Source organism: Bubalus bubalis, chromosome 5 (assembly GCF_019923935.1).
Source record: "Bubalus bubalis isolate 160015118507 breed Murrah chromosome 5, NDDB_SH_1, whole genome shotgun sequence".
NCBI lineage: Eukaryota > Metazoa > Chordata > Mammalia > Artiodactyla > Bovidae > Bubalus > Bubalus bubalis.
In genome coordinates this window covers 77,729,853-77,755,682 of record NC_059161.1, presented here as the reverse complement: position 1 = coordinate 77,755,682, position 25,830 = coordinate 77,729,853, and the positions used below count along the sequence as shown (strand labels likewise).

At 40.9% G+C, this 25,830-nt stretch overlaps 1 protein-coding gene across 2 annotated transcripts; it reads right to left on the bottom strand.

The window, feature by feature from the left end:
- Positions 1-10,664: 10,664 nt before the first annotated feature.
- Positions 10,665-17,800, bottom strand: RAB29 (RAB29, member RAS oncogene family). Of its 2 annotated transcripts, XM_006052905.4 has the most exons (6): positions 17,583-17,797; positions 17,151-17,400; positions 15,236-15,307; positions 13,881-14,062; positions 13,469-13,590; positions 10,665-13,192 (listed from the first exon to the last, which is right to left on the bottom strand). In XM_006052905.4, the coding sequence occupies exons 2-6, from the start codon at positions 17,272-17,274 to the stop codon at positions 13,081-13,083; spliced, it is 612 nt and encodes a 203-aa protein (XP_006052967.1). In that variant the 5' UTR covers positions 17,275-17,400; positions 17,583-17,797; the 3' UTR covers positions 10,665-13,080. The 2 variants fall into 2 exon arrangements, with proteins under 2 accessions (XP_006052967.1, XP_006052968.1); XM_006052906.4 differs by lacking the exon at positions 15,236-15,307 and having other exon boundaries at positions 17,583-17,800.
- Positions 17,801-25,830: the final 8,030 nt, after the last annotated feature.

Below are 25,830 nucleotides of genomic sequence, written 5' to 3'. Positions count from 1 at the left end.
TGAGTATACTACCCAAAGCAACCTATAGATTCAATGCAATCCCTATCAAGCTACCAATGGTGTTTTTCAGAGAATTAGAACAAATAATTTCACAATTTCTATGGAAATACAAAAAAAAAAAAAAAAACTTGAATAGCCAAATCAATCTTGAGAAAGAAGAATGGACCTGGAGGAATCAACCTGCCTGACTTCAGGCTATACTACAAAGCAACAGTCATCAAGACAGTATGGTACTGGCACAAAGATAGAAACATAGATCAATGAAACAAAATAGGAAGCCCAGAGATAAATCCACACACCTATACCACTTTATCTTTGACAAAGAAGGCAAGAATATACAATGGAGAAAAGACAATCTCTTTAACAAGTGATGCTGGGAAAACTGCTCAACTACTTGTAAAAGAATGAAACTAGAACACCTTCTAACACCATACACAAAAATAAACTCAAAATGGATTAAAGATCTAAATGTAAGACCAGAAACTATAAAACTCCTAGAGGAAAACATAGGCAAAACACTCTCTGACGTAAATCATAGCAAGATCCTCTATGACCCACCTCCCAGAGTTATGGAAATAAAAGCAAAAATACACTGCTGCTGCTGCTGCTAAGTCGCTTCAGTCATGTCCAACTCTGTACGACCCCATAGACGGCAGCCCACCAGGCTCCCCTGTCCCTGGGATTCTCCAGGCAAGAATATTGGAGTGGGTTGCCATTTCCTCCTCCAATGCATGAAAGTGAAAGTGAAGTCACTCAGTCGTGTCCAATTCTTAGTGACCCCATGGACTGCAGCCCACCAGGCTCCTCCGTCCATGGGATTTTCCAGGCAAGAGCACTGGAGTAGGGTGCCATTGCCTTCTCTGAAAAATAAACTAATGGGACCTAATTAAACTTAAAAGCTTTTGCACAACAAAGGAAACTATAAGCAAGGTGAAAAAACAGCCTTCAGAATGGGAGAAAATAACAGCAAATGAAGCAACTGACAGTTAATCTCAAAAATATACAAGCAACTCCTGCAGTTCAATTCCAGAAATAAAAGCGACCCAATCAAAAAATGGGCCAAAGAACTAAACAGACATTTCTCCAAAGAAGACATACAGATGGCTAACAAACACATGAAAAGATGCTCAACATCACTCATTATCAGAGAAATGCAAATCAAAACCACAATGAGGTACCATTTCACACCGGTCAGAATGGCTGCTATCAAAAAGTCTACAAACAATAAATGCTGGAGAGGATGCAGAGAAAAAGGAACGCTTTTACACTGTTGGTGAGAATACAAACTAGTACAGCCACTATGGAGAACAGTGTGGAAATTCCTTAAAAAACTGGAAATAGAACTGCCGTATGACCCAGCAATCCCACTGCTGGGCATATACACCGAGGAAACCAGAATTGAAAGAGACACGTGTACCCCAATGTTCATCACAGCACTGTTTACAATAGCTAGGACATGGAAGCAACCTAGATGTCCATCTGCAGATGAATGGATAAGAAAGCTGTGGTACATTTACACAATGGAATATCACTCAGCTATTAAAAAGAATGCATTTGAATCAGTTCTAATGAGGTGGATGAAACTGGAGCCTGTTATACAGAGTGAAGTAAGTCGGAAAGAAAAACACCAGTACAGTATATTAATACATATATATGGAATTTAGAAAGATGGTAATGATGACCCTATATGCGAGACAGCAAAAGAGACACAGATGTAAAGAATAGACTTTTGGACTCTGTGGGAGAAGGCGAGGGTGGGATGATTTGAAAGAATAGCATTGAAACATGTATATTATCATATATGAAACAGATCACCAGTCCAGATTCGATGCACGAGACAGGGTGCTCAGGGCTGGTGCACTGGGATGACCCTGAGGGATGGGATGGGGAGGGAGGTGGGAAGGGAGGGCCAGGATGGGGAACACATGTATACCCATGGCTGATTCATGTGAATGTATGGCAAAACCCACCACAGTATTGTAAAGTAATTGGCCTCCAATTAAAAGAAAAAATTAAAAAAGAACCTATGTAAGGCTGTATGCTACACCAACCATAACAGAATGACAAATGTTCTTTCTTAAATACTCAATTAAAGATTCCACATTGTCCATTAAAAGAAAAATAAAGATAGACACTGCTTCTACTGTCTACAGGAGCTCAGAAAGGGACCTGTCTTTGAAGACCCTGCCAGGAAATTAAAGAAAGATTCTCCAGAGTTGTGTTTTCTTTTTCCTTCTTCTTCTTTTTAAAAATCTTTTACCTCCAACCTGCTGACTCTCTGTCCCATCACAACACTCATAAGAAAGGGTGAGATAGAGGAGCTGTGTATTTAGTAAGTCTTTTTGTAATCCCAGTGGCCAAAAACCTTCTTGGAGATAGGTTCATGGTTAAGAAGGATGCTTCCTTGCCTCAGGTCACAGCCAGAAAAAGAATGGGCCAAAGTCAATTTAAACTTTCTAATTCATTTTCTCAAGTGTACATTTCTTATCTTCTCAAGTGTATATTTCTTCTGCTCCAGACTTCCATCTTCCTTTCTATTCCTAAGAATGTTAAGAGCTGGGGCTTCCTTGGTGGCTAAATGGTAAAGAATCCACCTACCAGTGCAGGAGACATGGATTCAATCCCTGGTCTGGAAAAACCCCACATACCATGGAACAACTAAGCCTGTGCACCACTACTACTGAGCCTGTGCGCTAGAGCCTGGGAACCACACACTGCAGCTACTGAAACCCTTGCGCTCTAGAGCCACGTGCCTCAACAAGAGCAATGAAAAGCCCGCACACCACAAGGAAGAGCACCCCCCACTCACCGCAACTAGAGAAAAGCCCACAATGCAAGGAAGACTCAGAATAGCCAAAAATAAATAAATAAAAGAATGTTAAGAGCTAAGTTTAGGTGGGTTTCCGTTGCTAAGACAAATAGGATGTACAACTTGACATCAGATTGAAGGAAAAAACCCCAACACTAACACTTGCTGATTTGCTTAACAGCAGTAAAATCCACAGAAAACTTGCACTTGTAACATGAAAGATAACACAGCCTTATCCATCTAAACCACCAGCAAACACTGTTAAGTGAACATTGCTGAACGGGGAAGCCCCAAGGTATAACAAAAAGAGCACTGAACTTGTGATGAAGAATATTGGCCCTGAGCACTGCGGTCTACTACCTAGGTGATCTTCAGCAAATTTTAAATTCTTGTGCCTCTGCTTCTTCATCTGTAAAATGGGGATAATTATGTTGGTCCTTCCCTCCTTCACAAGATTGGTATAACAATAGCAACAAAAGGAGCTCCCTTGTGAAAGCAGGTTGAACACTATGAAGCACTGTAGGAGGTAGAATGGATTACACTGTCTTCACTGAAGAGAAAAAACCAAATCCAAGAGCTGGTTTATGCCTCCACTGGAACATAACAATCCTTGGGAGGAGAGTAAAGAAAGAGTGCCCACAGCTACACATGCATAAAAGGTGACAGAAGTGATGACAGTCATCTTTTACCTCCATGAATGTCCAAAGAGGTATGTCCATACTTTGACCACCTGATGTGAAGAGCCAACTCATTGGAAAAGACCTTGATGCTGGAAAAGATTGAAAGCAAAAGGAGGAGAGGGCGGGAGAGGATGAGACGCTTAGATAGTATCACCAACTCAATGGACATGAATTTGAGCAAACTCCTGGAGACAGTGGAGGACAGGGAAACCTGGCGTGCTGCAGTCCATGAGGTCGCAATGAGCTGGACATGACTTAGTGACTGAACAACAATAACATGTCCAAGGTGCTATCACTCATTCTCCACTATCTCCTAACCATTCCTAGGAGAAGTACTGTATTCTGACCACACCCAGTACAGACATGATTCTACCAACTGCTGCCAGCCTCTCTGCTTCCAATGAATTCCAGGATATTGGAGTTCCAGTCCAGTATCCTGACTGCCTAACAGACATTTCCACTTGAATACCCACAAGCTCAGTTCATCTATGGAGAAGGCAATGGCACCCCACTCTAGTACTCTTGCCTGGAGGATCCCATGGACGGAGGAGCCTGGTAGGCTGTATTCCATGGGGTTGCTAAGAGCGATTTCACTGTCACTTTTCACTTTCATGCATTGGAGAAGGAAATGGCAACCCACTCCAGTGTTCTTGCCTGGAGAATCCCAGGGACGGGGGAGCCTGATGGGCTGCTGTCTATGGGGTCACACAGAGTCGGACGCGACTGAAGTGACTTAGCAGCAGTTCATCTATGCCAAACAAATTATCTCCCCTACCCACCTTCTTTTCCTGACTCCTCATTTCTTTCAGCAGCATCTTCTTAATCGTCTGAGCTCAAATCCTTGGTGCTACTGACTCCACCCCAACCCTTCACTGTTTGTCTTCAACACGGAAACCTCTTGATTCTTTCTTCATTGCATTTCTCAAATTCACTATTCACTTGCCATGTCCATTGTCACCATTCATGCTTAAATTACTGCAACAGCTTCTCTTCCCTTTTTGGAATGTGTGGTAGATACAACAGACAATACTATCTTCCTGAAGTACAGCACTCATGGCATTCCTATAAATAAAATTTCAGTATGTCCTTATGGTTCTCATAATAAAGTCTGAATGCTTTATACTAACATTTAAGCTGTTGCCAGAGTTTCTCAGGCACAAGTCTAATATTATTCTACTTTAAATCTCTCCATGAACTGGGGAAAATATTTACAATATGTATGAGATAAAGTTAATATCCTTAATATACAATGAGCTTTTACAAAAGCACTAAAAAAGACAACAAAGTAAAAAGAGACATCGGATACAAATAGGTGACTAACATAAGAAATAAAAATGACAATTACATTTAATCATAACCAAATTTTTTTTTTTTTTTTTTAATGCTGGAGTCCAGCGCCAGCAGCCAGGGAATCAGCCTGAAGAGATGAGCAGTGTCGGTGGAGAATGATGCAGCCTCTGATTCAAGGTGCAGGACTGCATGTTTATTTCAAGCTTCAGGTTCTCTTTTATACTTTGACAAAAGCATTAGGTCAGAGGTTTGACATTTTCAGTTCCCCCTCATCCAGATTTATTGTCTCATTGTTGCCCTTCAAACAGAGTTCCTGCTTCAGCGATTCTCTCAGAATTGTGTTTACTTGTGATTACATTGTAACTCATGCTTATGTCTGGGCTGCATACCACATTCCTCAGTTTATTTCTTATCTTTGTAAATCCTGCTTGCCCCTAGTATCCTAAGCTCACCACCTCCTAAAAAGGCTTCTAGCTATTAATATCTCTAAAATTCCTAATCCCTACAAGCTATAGTAAAATATGCTAACACTACAACATTCCTTAAGCTTTTAGCTTCTAACTATTCTTAACTATTCCTAAACCCTAAACTCAGCAAACTTTCTTTGCCACAAACATATCCCTCACAAACAGGTCTCAGATAACAATCCTTCCCATGGCCTCAAGTTGTGGCCTACCTGCTCATCCTGGAATGTTCTTTGTAAAGATCCTTGAATAAATGTCAATGGTTAACTTTACGGATTATTCTCTGGGCACAACTGCAGAAGGTTTTGTGCCTTCTCATGCTCCTCTCAAGAACAATAAGCACCTTAACATTCTTTCCAGCCAACTCAACTGAAGAAAGGAAAGAACAAGTCAGAATCACAAGACCTAACTAACTCTTTCATCCTGGGACCGCACCTGTGGGACAAGGAGAGCGGGTTGGCGCCGTGCCTCCATTTTGTCAGCAATGCCTAACGCAGCTCTCGACATTTTTACATTTCACTACTTAAACTGGTAAACATTGAAAACGGTCTTGTTAAGGATATGGATAAACTGGCCCCTCATATCCTACTGGTGGGAGTATATAATGGGGCCAACATTTTGGAGGGAAATTTGGCACTATATTTAAAGTATGTATACCCTTTGACTTACTTCTGCTGCTACTGCTGCTAAGTCGCTTCAGTCGTGTCCGACTCTGTGGGACCCCATAGACGTCAGCCCACCAGGCTCTCCCGTCCCTGGGATTCTCCAGGCAAGAACACTGGAGTGGGTTGCCATTTCCTTCTCCAATGCATGAAAGTGAAAAGTGAAAGTGAAGTTGCTCAGTCGTGTCCGACTCTTAGCGACCCCATGGATGCAACCTACCAGACTCTTCCATCCATGGGATTTTCCAGGCAAGAGTACTGGAGTGCGGTGCCATTGCCTTCTCCATGACTTACTTCTAGGAGTTCATAAAGAAGGTTTCACACAAGTCTATAAATTTATAGAGAGATTCTGTGGCACTATTTGTAGAGAGGAAAAAGAAATAATCCAAACATCCATTAATAGATAACTGGTCAAGTAATGGCAACCCACTCTAGTATTCTTGGCTGGAGAATCTCATGGATGGAGGAGCCTGGTGGGCTACATTCCATGGGGTCGCAAAGAGTAGGACACGACTGAGCAACTTCACTTCACTTCAAGTAAATTATAATACATCCATACAATCCTATGCAGCAAGTAAAAGGAATGAGGTAGAACTGTGTATTCTTACAAGGGGAGATATCCAAGATACATTAAAAAAGAAAAAGAGCAAGTTTCAGGTAGCCGTGTATAATTTGTTTTGTTTTTAGGAGAAAAAGTTGTACAGCTGGGACTGCATATGCAGAGAAAATCCTGGAGGAATATTCATACTCTTAAGTTGTCTTTCAGAGGTCAAATTACAAAGAATTCTATTTCCTTCTAAAAAATATATTATGTGAATTATAACAATAATGTTCTTGGCCCTACTACCAGCTAGTCGTGTGACTCCAGACAAGTTCCTTAACCCACTACTCCTCAGTTCTATAACCTAATCTCTGGAACCTGTGAATGTGGGAAGGGGAACTAGATTGCTAATCAGCTGATCTTAATATAAAATTAACCTGGATTATCTGAGCGGGCCCAGTGTGATCACAAGGGTCCTTAAAAGTCAAAGAGAGGGACAAGAAATGTCAGAGTGATAAACTGACTTGACGGACCTTTGCTGGCTCCAAAGATGGAAGAAGGGGACCATGAGCCCAGGAATGTGCATGGCCTCCAGAAGCCAGAAAAGGTAAGAAAATGATTCTTCCCCAGAGTCTCTAGAAAGGAATGCAGTCCTGCCAACAACTTGATTGTAGTCCAATGCAACCTATTCTGGATCTCTGACCTCCAGAATTACAAAATAATACATTTCTGGCCATTTAAAAAATTAATAATGTTTATGTATTTTTCAATTAGAAAAAAATATTAAAAAAACAACCTTTAACAGTTCTCCAACAAAATGAAGTTCAGATGCCTCAGCATAGCCTATAGAGAGAGCTCTTCCTGATTTACACTATCTCCAATCTCATTTCCCACAGTCCCCTGCTCTCCTCCATCCATCCTCTCTCTACCCCAGCCCCCTCAACAGCTCCAGGTCTAACATCCATCTACTGTCCTTACAGCAAGCTCTGATGTTTAGTGAATGCCCCCACGCCTTTATTCACTTTATCCTGTCTAAGAATGCATTTCTTCTTGTAGTCCTCCAGTTGGAGTGCCTCTTCCATGAGGTTTTTCCTTACCTCCTTCCTTGTCCTGCATCACTACAAGAAGTAGTTTCCCTGCAGTGAGATGCAATTCTTTTACATGCCTGGCTCTCTTCTGGACTGCCCTTCCTAGACAGAAAGCATTTCTTCCCCAGGTTTTATCCCACAATTATAACGGTAGGTGTACCACTTAATTAGTGACCTATATAATCTCCATGGTCTTTCTAACCTTATTTCCCACTGCTCTATAACATGACACCTTTGGTCTACTGGTTACTACTCAAACCTGCATAAAAACTCTAAGCCCCCTTTCTTCCCAGCCTGAAATCCCATCCCACCTCTTTCTCGATTGGTATCCATCTTGTGTCCTACTTCCCTTTAAGAAATCTTTATTGACTGCCTTCCATGAACTTCTATGGCATAGATCTTTATATCCTCCACAACTCCTACTGTAATACTGGATACATAAAAAGTATGCAATGAAAACTGACTTAAGTGTGAATACAAGTATATGAAAAAGTCTGCACATGAAAAAAATGGACTGAACATAAATTTGTCAAAATGTAAACAGAGGTTTTGTTTAGGTTGTGGGACATTTTCCTTAAGGAGCAGATTTAAAATTGTTATAGAAGTACTCAAAAACCTGTACACCCATTTAATAAATTACTCTTTATGTGGGAAAACATCAAGGATGCCACCACCAAAACAGACACATAAAAAACAGGAGGCAGTTTATTTAAAGGAGCTCCTGAAGTTAACACAGCTAAAGGTTAAAAATGAGTTTGCCACTCTCTAGCTGTCTAACCTTGAGCAGAGTCTTAATTTTTGTGCCTTAAGTGTATATATATATATAGAATCTTGGGATCATTGTGAAAATAAAAATAATCCATGTGACCTGCTTAGTCAAATATGTATTTGGCTTATAGAAACATCCAGATGTTAGCTACTGGCAACAACAGTTGAAAATGCAATGGCTGTTAATACCCCTGTATTTGCATATATAAAATAAACAACAAGGTCTTACTGTATAGTACAGGAAACTATTCAGTGTCTTGTGATAAACTATAATGGAAAAGAATAACTTTTTAAAATTTCTGTATTTGCAAACAATAAAGCCGATGTTCAAAATTAAATGACAGTCACTGCATTTGGGTGACATTATCTTAGTCACTGGAACTTGTCAAACACCTCAGGACATATCTGTGCTGCGTGCTATTCAAACAGCACTAAACTTGGCCCCAAGTTTAATTACACACGTCTCTGAACACGATCTCAAAGTCTATCTAATACAAACTAAATTTCCAACCCAAAAAGGGCCAGTTCTGTTTCTCTAAATGTCTGGGCTCATATTCTATTAATAAAATAGGTTTTTCAGGTCAAATGCTTCCCAGAAACCTAAATGATAGAATGGAGATGGGGAATTTGAAGATTTGCAGTTATGTCTTGGCTTTATTACAGATTCAAATGGCTGTCTTCCATTAGTCAAATTTTGAGATAGTTTTTCCCTCAAATATAAAATAAGAACTGTTTACTTTCTTATTTCCAGGGTAGCATAAGAAACATGCACAACTCACATATCTGAGGGAAGAGTTTATGCAAAGTCAGATATTGGTATCTAGTACTACTGGACTGCTCTTCTCATGTCATGATAACTAATAAAATGTCTATCTTATTTTTTTCCTTTCGTATCTGCTTTTCCTTTTTACTCCCATTATATGTAGGTTAGTTCCTAATCAGTTAAGTGTAAATCAAGTTGAGTGTGAAGAAAGTTATCAAAACAGCACCATTACATAGAAAAGTACTATTAAGTGCAAGTAATGGTTAAGTTTGTGTGTCAGTTTGACTGGAACGTGGGTTTACCCAGATATTTGGTTAACCATTATTCTGGGTGTTTCTGTGAGGGTGTTTTGGGATGAGATTAACACTTACATTGGTAGATGCCATAAGGCAGCTTGCTTTCTCTAATATAGGTAGGCCTCATCCAATCAGTTGAAGACCTGAACAGAACAAAAGGCTGACTCCCCATCCTGAGTAGCAGAGAATTCTGTCTGATGGCCTCTGAACAGGAACATCAGCTCTTCCAGTCTGCCAGTCTGGGGACTTGAACTGTGTCATCAGCTCCACAGGTTTCAAGCTTGCCAGCCTCCATAATCACACGAGACAAATTCTTATAATATATCCCTTTACATATATAAACACACATATTCATATACATATATGCATACATATCTGTATCTTATTAGTTCTATTTCCCTGGAGAAACCTAAAGCAGAGCAATACCATTATTATACTAAAACTCTGCAGATAAAACTGAACAGAATTCAGATTATGCTTGAAGGCCAAAGAGAAGGCAGGGTTTTTCTAACAACAACAAAGATTATGCGTAGATATATTCTCAAGTCAAAAATACATGTAGAGTTCTTTCCAGTGCACATTTTCGAGTGGCTTTCTACCTATTGCACTTTGCAGCATGGGGGGTATCTGCCTTTAATAAATGAGCCATGTACACAGCTGGGGCCTCTTCCTATACATAGTGAAACAAGGGGGTGAAGGAGAAAAGGGCACTGAAGTTTATTTCCTTGAGCAATCTAATCACTGGATTGTACAGAATATCTATCATGGAAATTTTTACATCTGCTAAGCTTGGCCACTGCCTACAAAAGGATAAAAGGCAGGAAGAGCCTTCTTTTAGATGGGACAGTGTTCTGGGGACAGAATACAAACCAGCTAAGGAAAAGAGTTAAATCTGGAGATAAGGGGGGAAATGAGGAACCCAAATAATCCTCAGCTATTGTTAAATGAGTTAGAGAAATCATCTTAGAGCAATTCTGGCTCATTATAGCACAGAAGAGCAAACCATCACTTACTGTTGAGGGGCCTTCCGTGACCTGTGGTTCCCTTCCCAGCTTGTTTGATCACTCAGCTATTCTGTTCAAAGTAGCAAGCCAAGGCAGTCACAATTCCACAGCTCTGTTCTCAGCCCTTCCTTGCATCTCTTAGAACACTCTGCAGGGAATGCCTATGTTTTCTTCTTGGCCACAGACTAGCTGGATGAGTGAAGGGGCATCTTGTCTCAAATATGGAAATTTCTCTAGGGAAGGGCTACAACGATATCCATGTTCCAAACAGTTTTACCCAAGAAGTAGCATCCAAATGATAAGATCTAATTATTTTTAATATAATCACATTTCTAATCATGTAAATATTTTTTTATTCTTCCTTATCTTAATTACTTTCTCTTTTCTTTACAGATAGGGATATGGAGAGGAATTATATTTCACTTTCTTTAATTGGTTTCAGGGCCATAATGTTCACCAGTTGGGAGAGAAAATCCAGAAGGGCTGGCAGGCCAGCCTCTAGCAATGCTTGAAAAGGCAGAAATATCCTGAGTCAGCCAGTGGGAAAAGAAAGCATATTCAATTTTTTAAAAAATGGTCACATTTCCAAGCAGTATTTGAGAAGTTACATCAAGTACTGAATTGGAACAAGGCAACTGGTACTAGTAAATTAACAGATAAACAGAGTAACATTTACCTTCATTTTAAAGAAGGTATTTTAAAAAGTCTCCATTTCCATAATACTCTTATCAGTATAAAATAACACTTTAACAAACAAATTGAAGGTCAGTAACTACCATGAATACAACACTTATTTCCCATTTATTTGTGATTTTGCCGGGGTTCAAATCAGTGAATAAAAATCAATTTTCTTTTCACAGAGAACTTGTTCTTCCACTATTATTTTCAGAATCATTGTAATAAAAACTCTACCTGGAATGGGTAATACAAAAGAGAACCTGAAGGTCTAAAAAGACTGTGCAAAATTTATAACAACTGGCATTAAAAACAAACCACCAAAGGCTCTGATATCTGGCTTCTGATCTCTTAGGAGGGTGGTTTTCAGTCTGCACGCGTGTGTGCTAAGTCACTTCAGTCATGTCAGACTCTGTGCAACCCTATGGACTGTAGCCCATCAGGCTCCTCTGTCCATGAGATTCTCTAGGCAAGAATACTGGAGTGGGTTGCCATTTTCTCCTCTAGGGGTTCTTCCTGACCCAGGGATCCAACCCTCATCTCTTATGTCTAGAGCACTGGCAGGCGGGTTCTTTACCTCTTAGTGTCACCTGGGAAGCCCCAGTCTGGTGTGTGTCAAAATCACCTAGAGAACTAACGGAGCCTACAGAAGCCCAGGAACATTTCACTGGGAAGGCCTGGATGTCTGCATTTTTACCACATTCTCCAGCTGTGGTTTCCAAACTGGCCTGATTAGAATTGCCTGGGAAGTTTTGAAAACAACAATGAATCCGCAGGTTTCACTCCTGGACATTTTGATTTAGTAGGTTAGACTGGGAAACACAAATCTTAAAACATTTTATTTTAAAATCTTTAAACAAACTTTCTAGGTGGTTTTGATCGTATGTGGGAACTACAGACTTAGAACACTTATTTAGCTAAGTGTCTCTCACAGAGCTCTTAAGTCTGAGCTCACTAAGAATATTCATAACTCTAGGTAGGTTATAAATCACCATCCTGTGAGAATTTAATAAATTAAACTGTCTAGAAGTGACTGGATACTAAAAACTCTACCCAATTTAGCACTTAAATTACCTAATGATTTTCTGTGTATCTACTTTCCACCCCCAGGCAAAGGTCTATATATAATATTTATTTCCTATGACTGTTAAGTGCTAGCCACAAAAGTGCTCATAAGCAAGTTGTCCCACAGGATTTTGTTCTGTTAACCTCTCCCTCTTCTTCCACTCAGACTACCAGAGCTTTGAGGAACAGACCTATTTTAGGGCACCATGGCCAATTGATGTCACTTGCAGCATTATACAGCAAGACATCAACCCAGAAACCTGCAAACCCGGTCCCCAGCCCACTGGGAAAAAGATACTAGAAAACAATAACGTGAGAATTAATTTCTTTGGAGAAAGAAATGCTCTCACCAAAGAGTTCATTTAAAAGCTTGGCTGTTCTTAAAGCCAAGACAGGAGAAAGCTAATACAACTTTAGAATCTTTAAAAAATACAGTGACTTTTGGTTTAGGGCCTCCAGTAGCCCTAAACCCACATTATCTGGCCCCACTCCTCCTGCATCTCAGAATCAGATGTTTAATTCAAAGGCAAAACAGAAAGAATATGAAAGCAATGGCCAACAAGGAATTTGGGAAATGAGCTTTGATCTCACTTTCCTTGTAACTGAAGTCCTATCAGACTGGGATATCAATATACATTGAATGGAAAAATACACTCAAAAGCAGGTGAGAATTATGCTTCTTGAAACACAGATGCTAATTTCTAATCCTTGCCACAAAATCAATCCCAGACCATAAACTGAGGGATGAGATGATCTTGTTTGGACAGAAGACACTGACTGGTCTCTGTAAGCCAGCAGCAAGCAAGAGGCAGAAATGCCCATGGGTCCCATGTGTCTTTTCTTAGTGATGATGGCTCTCCTTACCAGACAGTTACCAGCAGACAGGTCAAATGTACTTAGTAAAACTGTTGGATGGGCAACCAAAGGGAAGAGAAAGACCTCCTGGAGCTGGGAGGGAAAACAAGCCAAATGCTACTAGCAGCAGGCCCAGCTGGAGGACGGCTTGGTTTGCAGGTTGATGTAGTTCCCCTGGGTGGACAAAGACATATCTTCTCTGGAATTGCTCATCATCTTTTCAATGAGGACTCTAAAAATCAAATAAAAAATAAGCCTGAGAAACTGAATGGAGAAACAGCAGATATTGTGTTTTGTCACCAGATGGCAATCAGTAAAGCCACAAGGTTTAAATGCCTCATTATCCCCAATTATCTCAGGAGAGAAGACCGCATCCCTGGCCTTCAGAAGTCAGCATTCTATTGGCTCAATCTGTTCTTGTTTGCTCAGAAACAAGAAGGTTCAAGATACTGCCGTGAAAGATGGGTACATCTGTATGCTTTTCTCTAGAACAGCATAAGCTACTCACCTCATGGCCTCATTAATATTTTTGTTCTCCTTGACCGAGGTTTCTGTCCAACCTGTGAAACCATTCTCTTTACTGAACCGGTCAACCTGGTCTCGGCTCACTGCCCAAGGGGATAGATCACACTGGCAAAGAAAATAAATCAAAGGCAACACCATAAACTTCCTGAGAATAGGAACATTGCTCAGATACACGTGGATTTAAAATAGTTCCCCTAATGGCTAGAACAGAAGCATCAGAAATCTACGGTCAACGTTCTTCTCAAAGAAAGTTTCAACATCTCTTGAAGAGAGGTAGAGAAGATTTTGCCAGCTTGAGAAGGGCAAGTGGAAACCTAGAATCAGAGTGCATTTTAGATTCACTTACTCTCTGACCAGACTGAAGCCAGGGGCCGTTTTCCAAGCTGACCACTTACCTTGTTGGCTAAGAGCAGGCAGGGCACCGGCTCTCCATTGGGCAGTGTGAGCTTGCTGTCCAGGTCTTGTTTCCATTTCTGGCTGTTGCTGAAGGTAGTGGCATTGGTAACATCAAACATAATAACACAGGCAGAGGCATCCCGATAGTAAAGTCGGGTCATAGAGGTGAAGCGCTCCTGCCCTGGGAAGTAAGACAGTTCTTGAGAAGGTGATCCTCAGAACCAGCTTGGGGACCCTCTCTGACACCCTGCCCTTTCCATCTTCATTAAAGGAAAGAGGGCAGTATGAGGAGCGGGTGAGTCCAGATTTTGTACCCAGATCATCCACTTCCAAATTCCTGCTCTGTCATTTACCATCTATGTGACTTTGGATAAGTCAACATTTCAGTGCTTCAGATTGCTCATCTGTAAAGTGGGGGAAAGCAGTAGTTTTTTTTTTTTTTTATTACAGGCTAGTTGTAAAGATTAATGAGTCAGTGAATCTAAAATGCTTAGAAAAGTGATTAGCAAATAATAAATAAGGGTTGTTGTTCAGCCGCTCAGTCGCGTTCAACTTTGTGATTCCATGGACTGCAGCATGCCAGGATTCCCTGTCTTTAACTATCTCCCGAAGTTTGCTCAAACTCATGTCCATTGATTCTATGATGCCATTCAACCATCTCATCCTCTGTCGTTCCCTTCTACTTCTGATTTCAATCTTTCCCAGCATCAGGGTCTTTTCCAATCAGTCCACTCTTTGCATCAGATGGCCAAAAGTATTGGAGCTTCAGCTTCAGCATCAGTCCTTCCAATGAATATTTAGGGTTGATTTCCTTTACAATTGACTGGTTTGATCTCCTTGCAGTCTAAGGGACTCTCAAGAGTCTTCTCCAGCACCACAATTTGAAAGCATAAATTCTTCAGCGCTCAGCCTTCTTTATGGTCCAACTCTCACATCCATACATGACTACTGGAAAAACCATAGCTTTGACTAGACAGATCTTTGTCAGCAAAGTGATGTCTCTGCTTTTTAATACTTTGTCTAGCTATTATTATTGTCTTCTCTTGTTTCTCACCAAGGTCAGCTGGAAACCTTAGAAAGAGCACCCTCTGCCTGCTGTGGGAGCATCCACCTATGGTCTTCATAGTTCACTACCTCACCAGCCCTTCCACCCACACAGAGACTGCTCTACATTTATTCAGGGTAAAACATTTACAGATCTACAAAAGCTCTACATCTATTCAGCTTATATATCCTCAGAGCAGTCTGATCATTCCAGCTTCAGAAAAAAAAGTTTGGTTCCACTTTTTCTCTGAAAGCTTGTTGGTTAAACCAAAATCTCTCCCCTTATTCTTGTCCCGTCTTCCCATCCTACCTGCAATATCCCACAGCTGGAGGCGCACCATCTCTGAGTCAGACCACTGGAGAACCTTCAGAGCAAAATCCACTGAAAATATATGTATAATATACTTGAATAAAGTTTACCTTTAAAAAGTCCACAAAGTCATATCAAATACGCAGATACAACCCTAGGGACACACAACTCCAATCGAATTCATTCATTCATTGTTTGTTTATTTGGTTATTTTAAGCCCTCAATGGACCACACCCATGTACTGAATATGGGACATATAATTCACATGCATCTTCTGAAGGCATCTCTGGCTTTTACTCTCTTGTCAAACCAATTATTTGATCCTACTAATATTGCCTTATCTCTTTTCAGACAGTTGGCTCAGGCTGAGAAAACTCAATTGGAGAATATTAGGTGAGAGTAATTACAAAAACAACTTATCTCAGGTTAAACAGTTTTTGGAAGATTTAGGGGGCTTTCTTAGGGAAGCAATGATAAGGTAGAAGATGGAAATGAGGTAAGTGTGTTGGCCTTTGCATCTTCCACATTCAATTTCACTGTTGGTTTCTAATCCAATTGTATTATGAGAAAATCACACCCTTGGGGGAATTCTACATCCTTCATAAGGCTGTAGGAATTATCCTGGGCAGGAATGAGATAAAGTGAAAAGGTCCCAGAGGATTCACCCCACGGGTGATGCTTAAGAGCTGTGCTGGAAGCTCCTGCCTCATCTGTAGTTGCTGAGACTCCATGAGTTAAGGACAAGGGGGAAGAGCTTTTGATGAAGACAGAAACAGGATAATTTCTGGTGTTTGGAAATATATTTCTTCACATCTATGACAGAAATGAAAGCTAGGGGAAATTTAGAATAAACACTGAAAAAAATAGCCAGTCAATTATATTCTTTACTATAGGAAAACTAGAGCAATTGCTAAAAATTAGTGGGATACTTTTAAACCAAATCCGTGAATTAGGGGCCCTCATGTTACTTATTTTTTTTTTGTTTGTTTGAACCTTAAAACCCTTCATTTTGATGGGTGTTCTTAAGGAAGATGTCTTAATTGCAATGTAATTGCATGTTAATTTTTAAAAATTCCATAATGAACACTAGTGTACATTTTCAAAATTTGTATTACAAAAGTTCTTTTAATGGAGATAAATAAATGTTTGTTACTTTCCCTCTTCACCAGCTCTCCCCAGCTAAACTTTTAATTAAAAGGCATTCTTCTACTTCTGGAAAGTTGAGTCCAAAGGCCACACCTGGAAAAGAAGTGAACCCCTGGTGTCCCCTTTGTCCTTTGCCTCCCCAGTTTGAGAGAAAAAGGGGTGGGAAAATAGAAAAGTGGTATATTTTACACTAGGAATAGGTTGTCTTTAAACAATCAATGGACAAAAACCACACAGCTCATCAGCATCTGACTGAGTGTCCAAGGGGCTCTCCCAGGCAGGCATCTCCATAACAAAGCCAGGCTCCTTGAGGCCAGGTTAAACACCCTTCTGTTCCTTCAACAACTGTCTGTAACTCTCGTGAAAGGTAGAACAGCAGCTCCAGCTGGTACCTAACCAGGTTCTCCAGAAGGTCTCAGCGGCGTCCGCTTGTCGCAGAGATTTGCCAGTGACCGCTAGGAAGGCTGGAGGCTTGAGTTCACAGCTCCCCAGCGAAACGCAGCAACTGCTCATTTTCTCACCCACCCTTCCCCATTTCCTACCGTCACACCTTTGCCTTTCTCTCTCGACACAGTCAGCTCTGACTGGGTAAACTTCACTGGAAACCCCCCGGAGAGGCATGCACATCAAACACCAGGGTCCCAGACAGCTCCTTCCTGGCCCGGGGAAGGACCTTAAGACTGCAAAACCCCGGCCCCCAGCCGACTCCAGTCCGCGGCTGGTCGCAGGACCCCGGCCGCTGCCCCGCCCGCCCCTCGCAGCGTCTCACCTCCCACCGTGGACTTGTAGTGTTTGCTGAAGCTGTCCTGGGAATATCGCTGCACCAGGGACGTCTTGCCGACCGCGGCGTCCCCCACCACCAGCACTTTGAACAGGTGGTCGCGGCTGCTCATGGCTAGCGGGATGGACGCTTTACGGAGGCGGGGAGTGGGGGGTTTGCTTATTTTCACCTCTTGGTCTCGGGACCCCCGCTCAAACTGAAGGGTGGCATACCCGCCCCACAGCCCGTTAGGGCGACTCTGAAGAGAAAGCAAAAAAAAAAAAAAAAAAGGAAACTTTGCGCTCAACTAGACGCGCTTCCTCCCCGCGCGGCCGCAGCCTGGGCGGAGCGCAGGGCGCAGGCTCTGAGCCCCCGGCTGTTACCTTCTTCCCCTGCCCGCCCGGCCGCCGAGAAAAGGGGCGAGGCACCACGATGCCTTACCCGCCCAGACTTCCCCGGAGCTGCTCCAGCGGGCGACGGAACACAGCCAGCTTATTTCACCTCACGGTGGGGAGGAGATGGAGGCCACCCCCTAACTGCACAGACCAAATTCGGGGGGAAAGAGAGGCGTACGCCTAGCCTCCTCCGGACCCCGGACCGCCTCAGGTGGCGCGGTCCCCTCGCCTGCCTCCGCGTGTCACGTGCAACGTCGCTTGGCGCACTACACTTCCCAGCGTACCTTGCGGCGAAGGCTACTTGCAGAGCGCAGCGACTCGCCCGTATGGCTTCCTGGAAGTGTAGTTTATGCGCTATTTTTTTTTTTTTTTAATACACTTAGTTTCAAACTCCTTCAATGGTTTGGAATTTTATTTTTAAATAATTCTGGAATAGAAAACATTCTAAAGAAAGCGGTTTGTCCGACATGATCTAACCTTCCTAAATCTGTCCCCACATACATGTCTCATCTTTAATAAAAGTTTTATGGAGTTAAGATTAAAAAAATTATTCCATAGATTCCATATATTATTTCCACTAATAAAAGCTCAAGCTTCATCCCTCATGCTTCAAGTCCATTTCCTATTCTTCCAAATGGATAGATAGACATACCCACCCCAAAAGACCTCAAACCAGTCAAATTCAAGGACAGATTAAAAGACCGACTCAGGAAATCCCATGTCGTTAAATGTTAGTTATTAATATTTAATAACTTGCTACTGCAGTAAAGACAGAAAACAACAGACGGTTCCTCATTCTCACTTGCACAATCTTCAGTCACACTACACCGCTCACATCATTTGAGTTGGAAGCTGATTGAAGTACACTGCCAGTCCTCCTCCATTTGTTTTTGCTGTTGCTCATGAATAATGATTAAACTACAGTTTTGCAAATATTTTTAATTTTTTAGTCTGTAACTTCTGACCTGCCTGCCCTTTAGGTAGGAGTTAAGCGGACATGAGCTTCATGGCAAACAAAATAAGCTCCGTTTTCTATGCTTTTCCCAGGAATAGAAGAGAAAGCAACAGGAAGATGGAAAAATCAGCCCTGCTCGGGTCTCTTGACCTTAACCTCGAGGAGAGACCATCAACATGGTTCACAATGTTTGTTACCCAGGTAGGGAAGGGTCAGGCTAGGCTTCTCATCTTTTTGGAATGTCTCAGTTTCCTTCCCAATGGTCTTTTCTCAATTCCCGTTGGCTTTGGCATAGTGAACCATATCTTGCAATTTGCTTCTCATGTGACTTAGTGACACCGTTCTTTCTTGTTCAGCCTCCTTCTTCTCTGATGATCACCTTATTTCACTACTTCCTTTTATCCTGTCACTCTTTAAGTATTTCTAAACACTTGATTCTTGGTCCCTGAGCTGATCATTCTTTAAACTTTTTACTTTGGTGAATTGCCCTTGGCTTCACATTTCTCTTTGTCTAAGTTTTATTTATATCTTCATCTCCAATCAGTTTTGCTCAACTGATATAAAGGTACTTTTAGTTTGCTGTCCTGCCAGAGCCTCCCTCTCACTGCTTCACCTCAAAAACAACTATTTCTGTCACTGGCCTCATCATTTCTTCCTTCCACTCAGAGCTGAAATTTTTTATTTTACTGTGGTAGGAACACTTAACATGAGACCTACCTTGTAAGTTTTTTTTTTTAAGTTTTAAAGTATGCAGTCGCAGCAATATAAAAACACGAATTTTAAGTGTGCAATCGAGGTACAGATCTCTAGAACTCATTCATCTTGCTTAAATGAATCTTATGTCTATTGATTATTAACTCCCTATTTCTCCCTCCCTCCAGCCCTTAGTCACCACTATTTAGTCCATTCTTTATTTCTATAAATTTAACTATTTTAGATACCTCATATAGGTGAAATCATGCAGTAAATTTTCTTTCTTGGATATTTCACTTAGCATAATTAATATCTTTAAGGTTTATCCATGTTGTAATGTATTGCAGAATTTCCTTCTTTTTAATGGCAAAATAATATTACATTGTATGCATATACAACTTTTAATTTTATTTTAAAATTTTTATTGGAGTAGAGATGCTTTACACTGCTATGTAGATCTCTATTGTGCAGCAAATGAATCTGTTATGCATATACATGTATCTCCTCTTGTTTTTATTTCTTGCACATGTAGGTCACTATAGAATGTTCAGTAAAACTCCCTGTGCAGTACAGAAAGTTCTCACTAGTTATCTGTTTTATACATAGTATCAGTAGTGTATATTTGTCAATCCCAATTTCCCAGTTCATCCATCTCCCCTTTCCTCCTTGGTATCCATGGATTTGTTCTCTACATCTGTGTCTCTATTACTGCTTCATAAATAAGATCATCTATACCAATTTTTTCAGATTCCACATATGTGTTCAGTTCAGTCACTCAGTCTTGTTTGACTCTTTGCGACCCCATGAACTGCAGCATGCCACGCCTCCGTGTCCATCACCAACTCTCAGAGTCCACCCAAACCCATGTCCATCAAGTCGGTGATGCCATCCATTCATCTCATCCTCTGTTGTCCCCTTCTCCTCCTGCCCTCAATCTTTCCCAGCATCAGGATCTTTTCCAATGAGTCAGCTCTTCGCCATCAGATGGCCAAAGTACTGGAGCTTCAGCTTCAACATTAGTCCTTCTGATGAACACCTAGGATGGATTTCCTTTAGGATGGACTGGTTGGATCTCCTTGCAGTCCAAGGGACTCTCAAGAGTCTTCTCCAATTTGTTTTCCTCTGTCTGACTTACTTCACTCTGTTTAACAGTCTATAATAAGTCCATCAGCATCTCTAAAAGTGACTCAGTTTCACTCCTTTTTATGGCTGGGTAATATTCCATTGTGTGTGTATGTACACACACACACACACACACATATCTATACTTTGGCAATGCCAAAAAATGTTCAAATTACTGCACAGTTGCAGTCATCTCACACAGTAGCAAAGTAATGCTCAAAATTCTTCAAGCCAGGCTTCAACAATGTATGAACCATGAACTTTCAGATGTTCAAGCTGGATTTAGAAAAGGCAGAGGAACCAGAGATCAAATTGCCAACATCTGTTGGATCTTTGAAAAAGCAAGAGAGTTCCCGAAAAACATTTACTTCTGCTTTATTGACTATGCCAAAGCCTTTGACTGTGTGGATCACAACAAACTGTGGAAAATTCTTCAAGAGATGGGAATATCAGAGCACCTCACCTGCCTCCTGAGAAATCTGTATGCAGGTCAAGAAGCAACAGTTAGAATTGGACATGGAACAATAGACTGGTTACAAATTGGTAAAGGAGTACATCAAGGCTGTATATTGTCACCCTGCTTATTTAACTTCTTTGCAGAGCACATTGTGCGAAATGCTGGGCTGGATGAAGCACAAGCTGGAATCAAGATTGCCGGGAGAAATATCAATAACCTCAGATATGCAGATGTCACCACCGTTATGGCAGGAAGTGGAAAAGAACTAAAGAGCCTCTTGTTGAAAGTGAAAGAAGAGAGTGAAAAAGTTGGCTTAAAAGTCAGCATTCAAAAAAACTAAGATCATGGCATCTGGCCCCATCACTTCATGGCAAATAGTTGGGGAAACAGTGGAAACAGTGACAGACTTTATTTTCTTGGGCTCCAAAATCACTTCAGATGGTGACTGCAGCCATGAAATTAAAAGATGCTTGCTCTTTGGAAAAAAAGCTATGACCAACCTGGACAGCATATTAAAAAGCAGAGACATTACTTTGTCAACAAAGGTCTGTCTAGTCAAAGCTATGGTTTTTCTAGTAGTCACATATGGATATTAGTGTTGGACTATAAAGAAAGCTGAGTGCCAGTGAATTGATGCTTTTGAACTGTGGTGTTGGAGAAGACTCTTGAGAGTCCCTTGGACTGCAAGGAGATCCAACCAGTCCATCCTAAAGGAAATCAGTCGGAATATTCATTGGAAGGACTGATGCTGAAGCTGAAACTCCAATACTTTGGCCACCTGATGTGAAGAGCTGACTCATTAGAAAAGACCCTGATGCTGGGAAAGATTGAGGGCAGGATGAGAAGGGGACGACAGAGGATGAGATGGATGGATGGCATCACCGACTCGATGGACATGAGTTTGAGTGAACTCCGGGAGTTGGTGATAGACAGGGAGGCCTGGCGTGCTGTAGTCCATGGGGTCACAAAGAGTCAGACACGACTGAGCGACTGAACTGACATATATATATATATGATTACATCTTCTTTATCCATTTTCTTGTTGATGGACATTTAGATTGCTTCCATGTCTTGGCTATTGTAAATAGTGCTACAGTGAACATTGGGGTGCATGTCTTTTTGAATTATGGTTTTCTCTGGGTATATGCCCAGTAGTGGGATTGCTGGGTCATGTGGTAGTTCTATTTTCAGTTTTTTAAGGAATCTCCAAACTGTCCTCCAGAGTGGCTATATCAATTTATATTCCCACCAACAGTGCAAGAGGGTTCCTTTTTCTCCACACCCTCTCTAGTATTTATTGTTTGTAGATTTTGTGGTGATAGCCATTCTGACCAGTATGAAGTGATATCTCATTGTAGTTTTCATTTGCATTTCCCTAATCATTAGTGATATCAAGCATTTTTCATGTGCTTGTTGGCCATCTTTATGTTTTCTCTGGAGAAATGGCCATTTTCTGATTGGACTGTTTGTTTTGCTATTGAGCTGCGTGAGCTGCTTATATATTTTGGAGACTGATCCTTTGTCAGTTACTTCATTTGCAAATATTTTATTCCATTCTGAGGGCTGTCTTTTCATCTTGTTTATGGTTTCCTTTGCTGTGCAAAAGCTTTTAAGTTCAATTAGGTCTTGGCACCCCACTCCAGTACTCTTGCCTGGAAAATCCCATGGATGGAGGAGCCTGGTGGGCTGCAGTCCATGGGGTCGCTAAGAGTCAGACACGACTGAGCGACTTCACTTTCACTTTTCACTTTCATGCATTGGAGAAGGACATGGCAACCCACTCCAGTGTTCTTGCCTGGAGAATCCCAGGGACGGGGGAGCCTGGTGGGCTGTCGTCTCTGGGGTCACACAGAGTCGGACACGACTGAAGCGACTTAGCAGTAGCAGCAGCAGGTCCCATTTGTTTATTTTTGTTTTTATTCTCATTACTCTAGGAGATGTGTCAAAAAAAGATCTTGCTGTAATTTATGTCAAAGAGTGTTCTACATTTCCCTGTCAGAGTTTTATAGTCTGGCCTTACATTTAGATCTTTAGTCCATTCTGAGTTTATATTTGTGTTTGGTATTAAGGGGTGTTCTAATTTCATTCCTTGAGGCTGTCTTTACTCCACTGTGTATTCTGGCTTCCTTTGTCATACATTAGGTGACCATAAGTGGGTGTGTGTATCTCTGAGTTTCTGTCCTGCTCCACTGATTTATACTTCTGTTTCTATGCCAGTACCGTACTGTCTTGATGACTGTCGCCTGTAGAATAGCCTTAAATCAGGGAGCCTGCTTTCTCCAGCTCTGTTTTGTTTTTTTTTTTTCTTAAGATTGCTTTTGTTAATTAGGGTCTTTTGTGCTTCCATACAAATTGTAAAATGTTTTGTTCTAGTTCTGTGAAAAATGCTGTTGGTAATTTGATAGGGATTGCATTGAATATGTAGATTGCTTTGGATACTCATTTTCACAATATTGACTCTTCCAATCCAAGAATATGGCATATCTCTCCATCTATTTGTGTCATCACTGATTTCTTTCATTAGTCTCATAGTTTTCTTCATACAGGTCTTTTACCTCGTATGTTTTTAACCTAGGTTTATTCCTAGGTATTTTATTATTTTTGTTGCACTGGTGAATGGGATAGTTTCCTTAATTTCTCTTTCTGATCTTTCATTGTTAGTGTATAAGAATGCAAGAGATTTTTGCATATTGACTTTGTATCCTGTGATTTTACTAAATTCATTGATTAGCTCCAGTAGTTTTCTGGTGGCATCTTTAGGATTTTCTATGTTTAGTATCATGTCATCTGCAAACAGTGACAGTTTTACTTCTTTGCCAATTTGGATTCCTATTATCTCTTTTCCTTCTCTGACTGCCATGCTAGGACTTCTAAGACTATGTTGAATAATAGTGGTGAGAGTAGGCACCCTTGTCTTGTTCCTGATCTTAGAGGAAATGATTTTGGTTTTTCACCATTGCATACACAATTTTTAAAATTTCATATTTTGATGGACATATAAGTTGCTACTTTATCTTGGCTATTGTAAATGGTGCTGCGATGAACATAAGAGTACTAACATCTTTTTGAGATCTTGATTTCAATTCTGTTGGATAAATTTCCAGAAGTGGGATCATTGGATCATATGATAGTTCTATTTTTAATTTTTTGAGGAAACTCCATGCTGTTTTCCGTAACGGCTGCAGCATTTACATTCCTACCAACAGTGTACAAGGGTTTCAGTTTCTCCTCATCCTAACACTTGTCGTTTCTCTCTTTCTCTCTCTTTTAAAAAAAAAAATAATAGCCATCCTGACAAATGCAAAGTGATACTTCACTGTGGTTTTAATTTGTATTTCCCTAATGATTAGAGTTATTGATCACTTTTTCATATATGTATTTTTTGCCATCTGTATGTCTTCTTTGGAGAAAAATCTATTCAACTCCTTAGCCAATTTAAAAAATATGTTGTTAAGTTTTTGTTTTTGTTAGTAGAATTTCCAGACTTTTTGCTTTTCTTTTTTACATTTTTACTGAAGTAAAGTTGATTTACAGTGTTGTGTTAGTTTTAGGTATACATCAGAGTGAATCACTTGTATACACACATATATCCACTCTTTTTTAGATTCTTTTCCCATATAAACCATTGCAGAGTATTGAGGAGAGTTTCCTGTGCTATACAGTAAGCTCTTTTTAACTATCTGTTTTATGTACAGTAGAGTGTATATGGACCTTGAGCATTATGCATATTTCCTCTTACACACATTGCTCTACAGCCCCTCTCTTTTAAGATTTTTAAAATTTATTTTTAACTGGAGAGTAATTGCCTTGCAATGTTGTGTTGGTTCCTGCCATACAACAACTCAAATTAGCCGTAATTATATATTCTATTCCTTCCCTCTTGAAGCTCCACCCCCCATCCCCCTTCTCCAGTTTGTCACTGCAGCAGGCTGGGCTCCGTGTGTTAATCAGCGGCTGCCCACTAGCTGTCTGTTTTACACATGACAGTGTAGCCCCTCCATTTTAAAAAATCAGTCACCACATCCTATTGATCCTTCCTTCAAAGACATTTCTTCCACTCATCCTTTACACTTTGTATCCAGTGCTGCTTTCATTACTCACTCCTGGATCATCATCAAAAGCCTGTTTATTGGTCTCTCTGATTTTAGTTTTTAAAATCTTCAATGCATCCTATACAGCCAGCCAGGTTGATTTTTCTAAAACCTTATTCAGTTCAGTCACTCAGTCGTGTCTGATTCTTTGTGACCCTATGGACTGCAGCATGCCAGGCGTCCCTGCCCATCACCAACTCCCAGAGCTTGCTCAAACTCATGTCCATTGAGTCAGTGATGCCATCCAACCATCTCATCCTCTGTCGTCCCCTTCTCCTCCTGCCCTCAGTCAGGGTCTTTTCCTGTGAGTCAGTTCTTCGCATCAGGTGGCCAAAGTATTGGAACTTCAGCTTCAGCATCAGTCCTTTCAGTGAATATTCAGGGTTGATTTCCTTTAGGATTGACTGGTTTAATCTTGCAGTCCAAGGGACTCTCAAGAATCTTCTCCAACACCACTGTTCAAAAGCATCAATTCATCAGCACTCAGCTTTCTTTATGGTCCAACTCTCACATCCATACATGACTACTGAAAAAACCATAGCTTTGACTAGATGGACCTTGGTTGGCAAAGTAATGTCTCTGCTTTTTAATATGCTTTCTAGGTTGGTCATAGCTTTTCTTCCAAGGAGCTTTTAATTTCATGGCATCTGCAGTGATTTTGGAGCCCAAGAAAATAAAGTCTGTCACTGTTTCCATTGTTTCTCCATCTATTTACCATGATAGGACCGGGTGCCATGATCTTCATTTTTTGAATGCTGAGTTTTAAGCCAACTTTTTCACTCTCCTCTTTCACTTTCATCAAGAGGCTTTTTAGTTCTTCTTCACTTTCTGCTGTAAGGGTGGTGTCATCTGCATGTCTGAAGTTATTGATATTTTTCCCAGCAGTCTTGACTGCAGTTTGTGCTTCTTCCAGCCCAGCATTTTGCATGATGTACTCTGCATAGAAGTTAAATAAGCAGGATGACCATATATAGTC

What these genes read in the sequence shown, in the direction of transcription:
- RAB29 (XM_006052905.4), bottom strand. Translation starts at nt 17,274, where the DNA reads ATGAGCAGCCGCGACCACCTGTTCAAAGTGCTGGTGGTGGGGGACGCC. An exon ending in CTACAAGTCCACGGTGGGAG is followed by an intron (nt 15,308 to 17,150) that starts GTGAGACGCTGC and finishes ATATATTTTCAG; the next exon opens with TGGATTTTGCTCTGAAGGTT. An exon ending in CCAGCTGTGGGATATTGCAG is followed by an intron (nt 14,063 to 15,235) that starts GTAGGATGGGAA and finishes CTTACTTCCCAG; the next exon opens with GGCAGGAGCGCTTCACCTCT.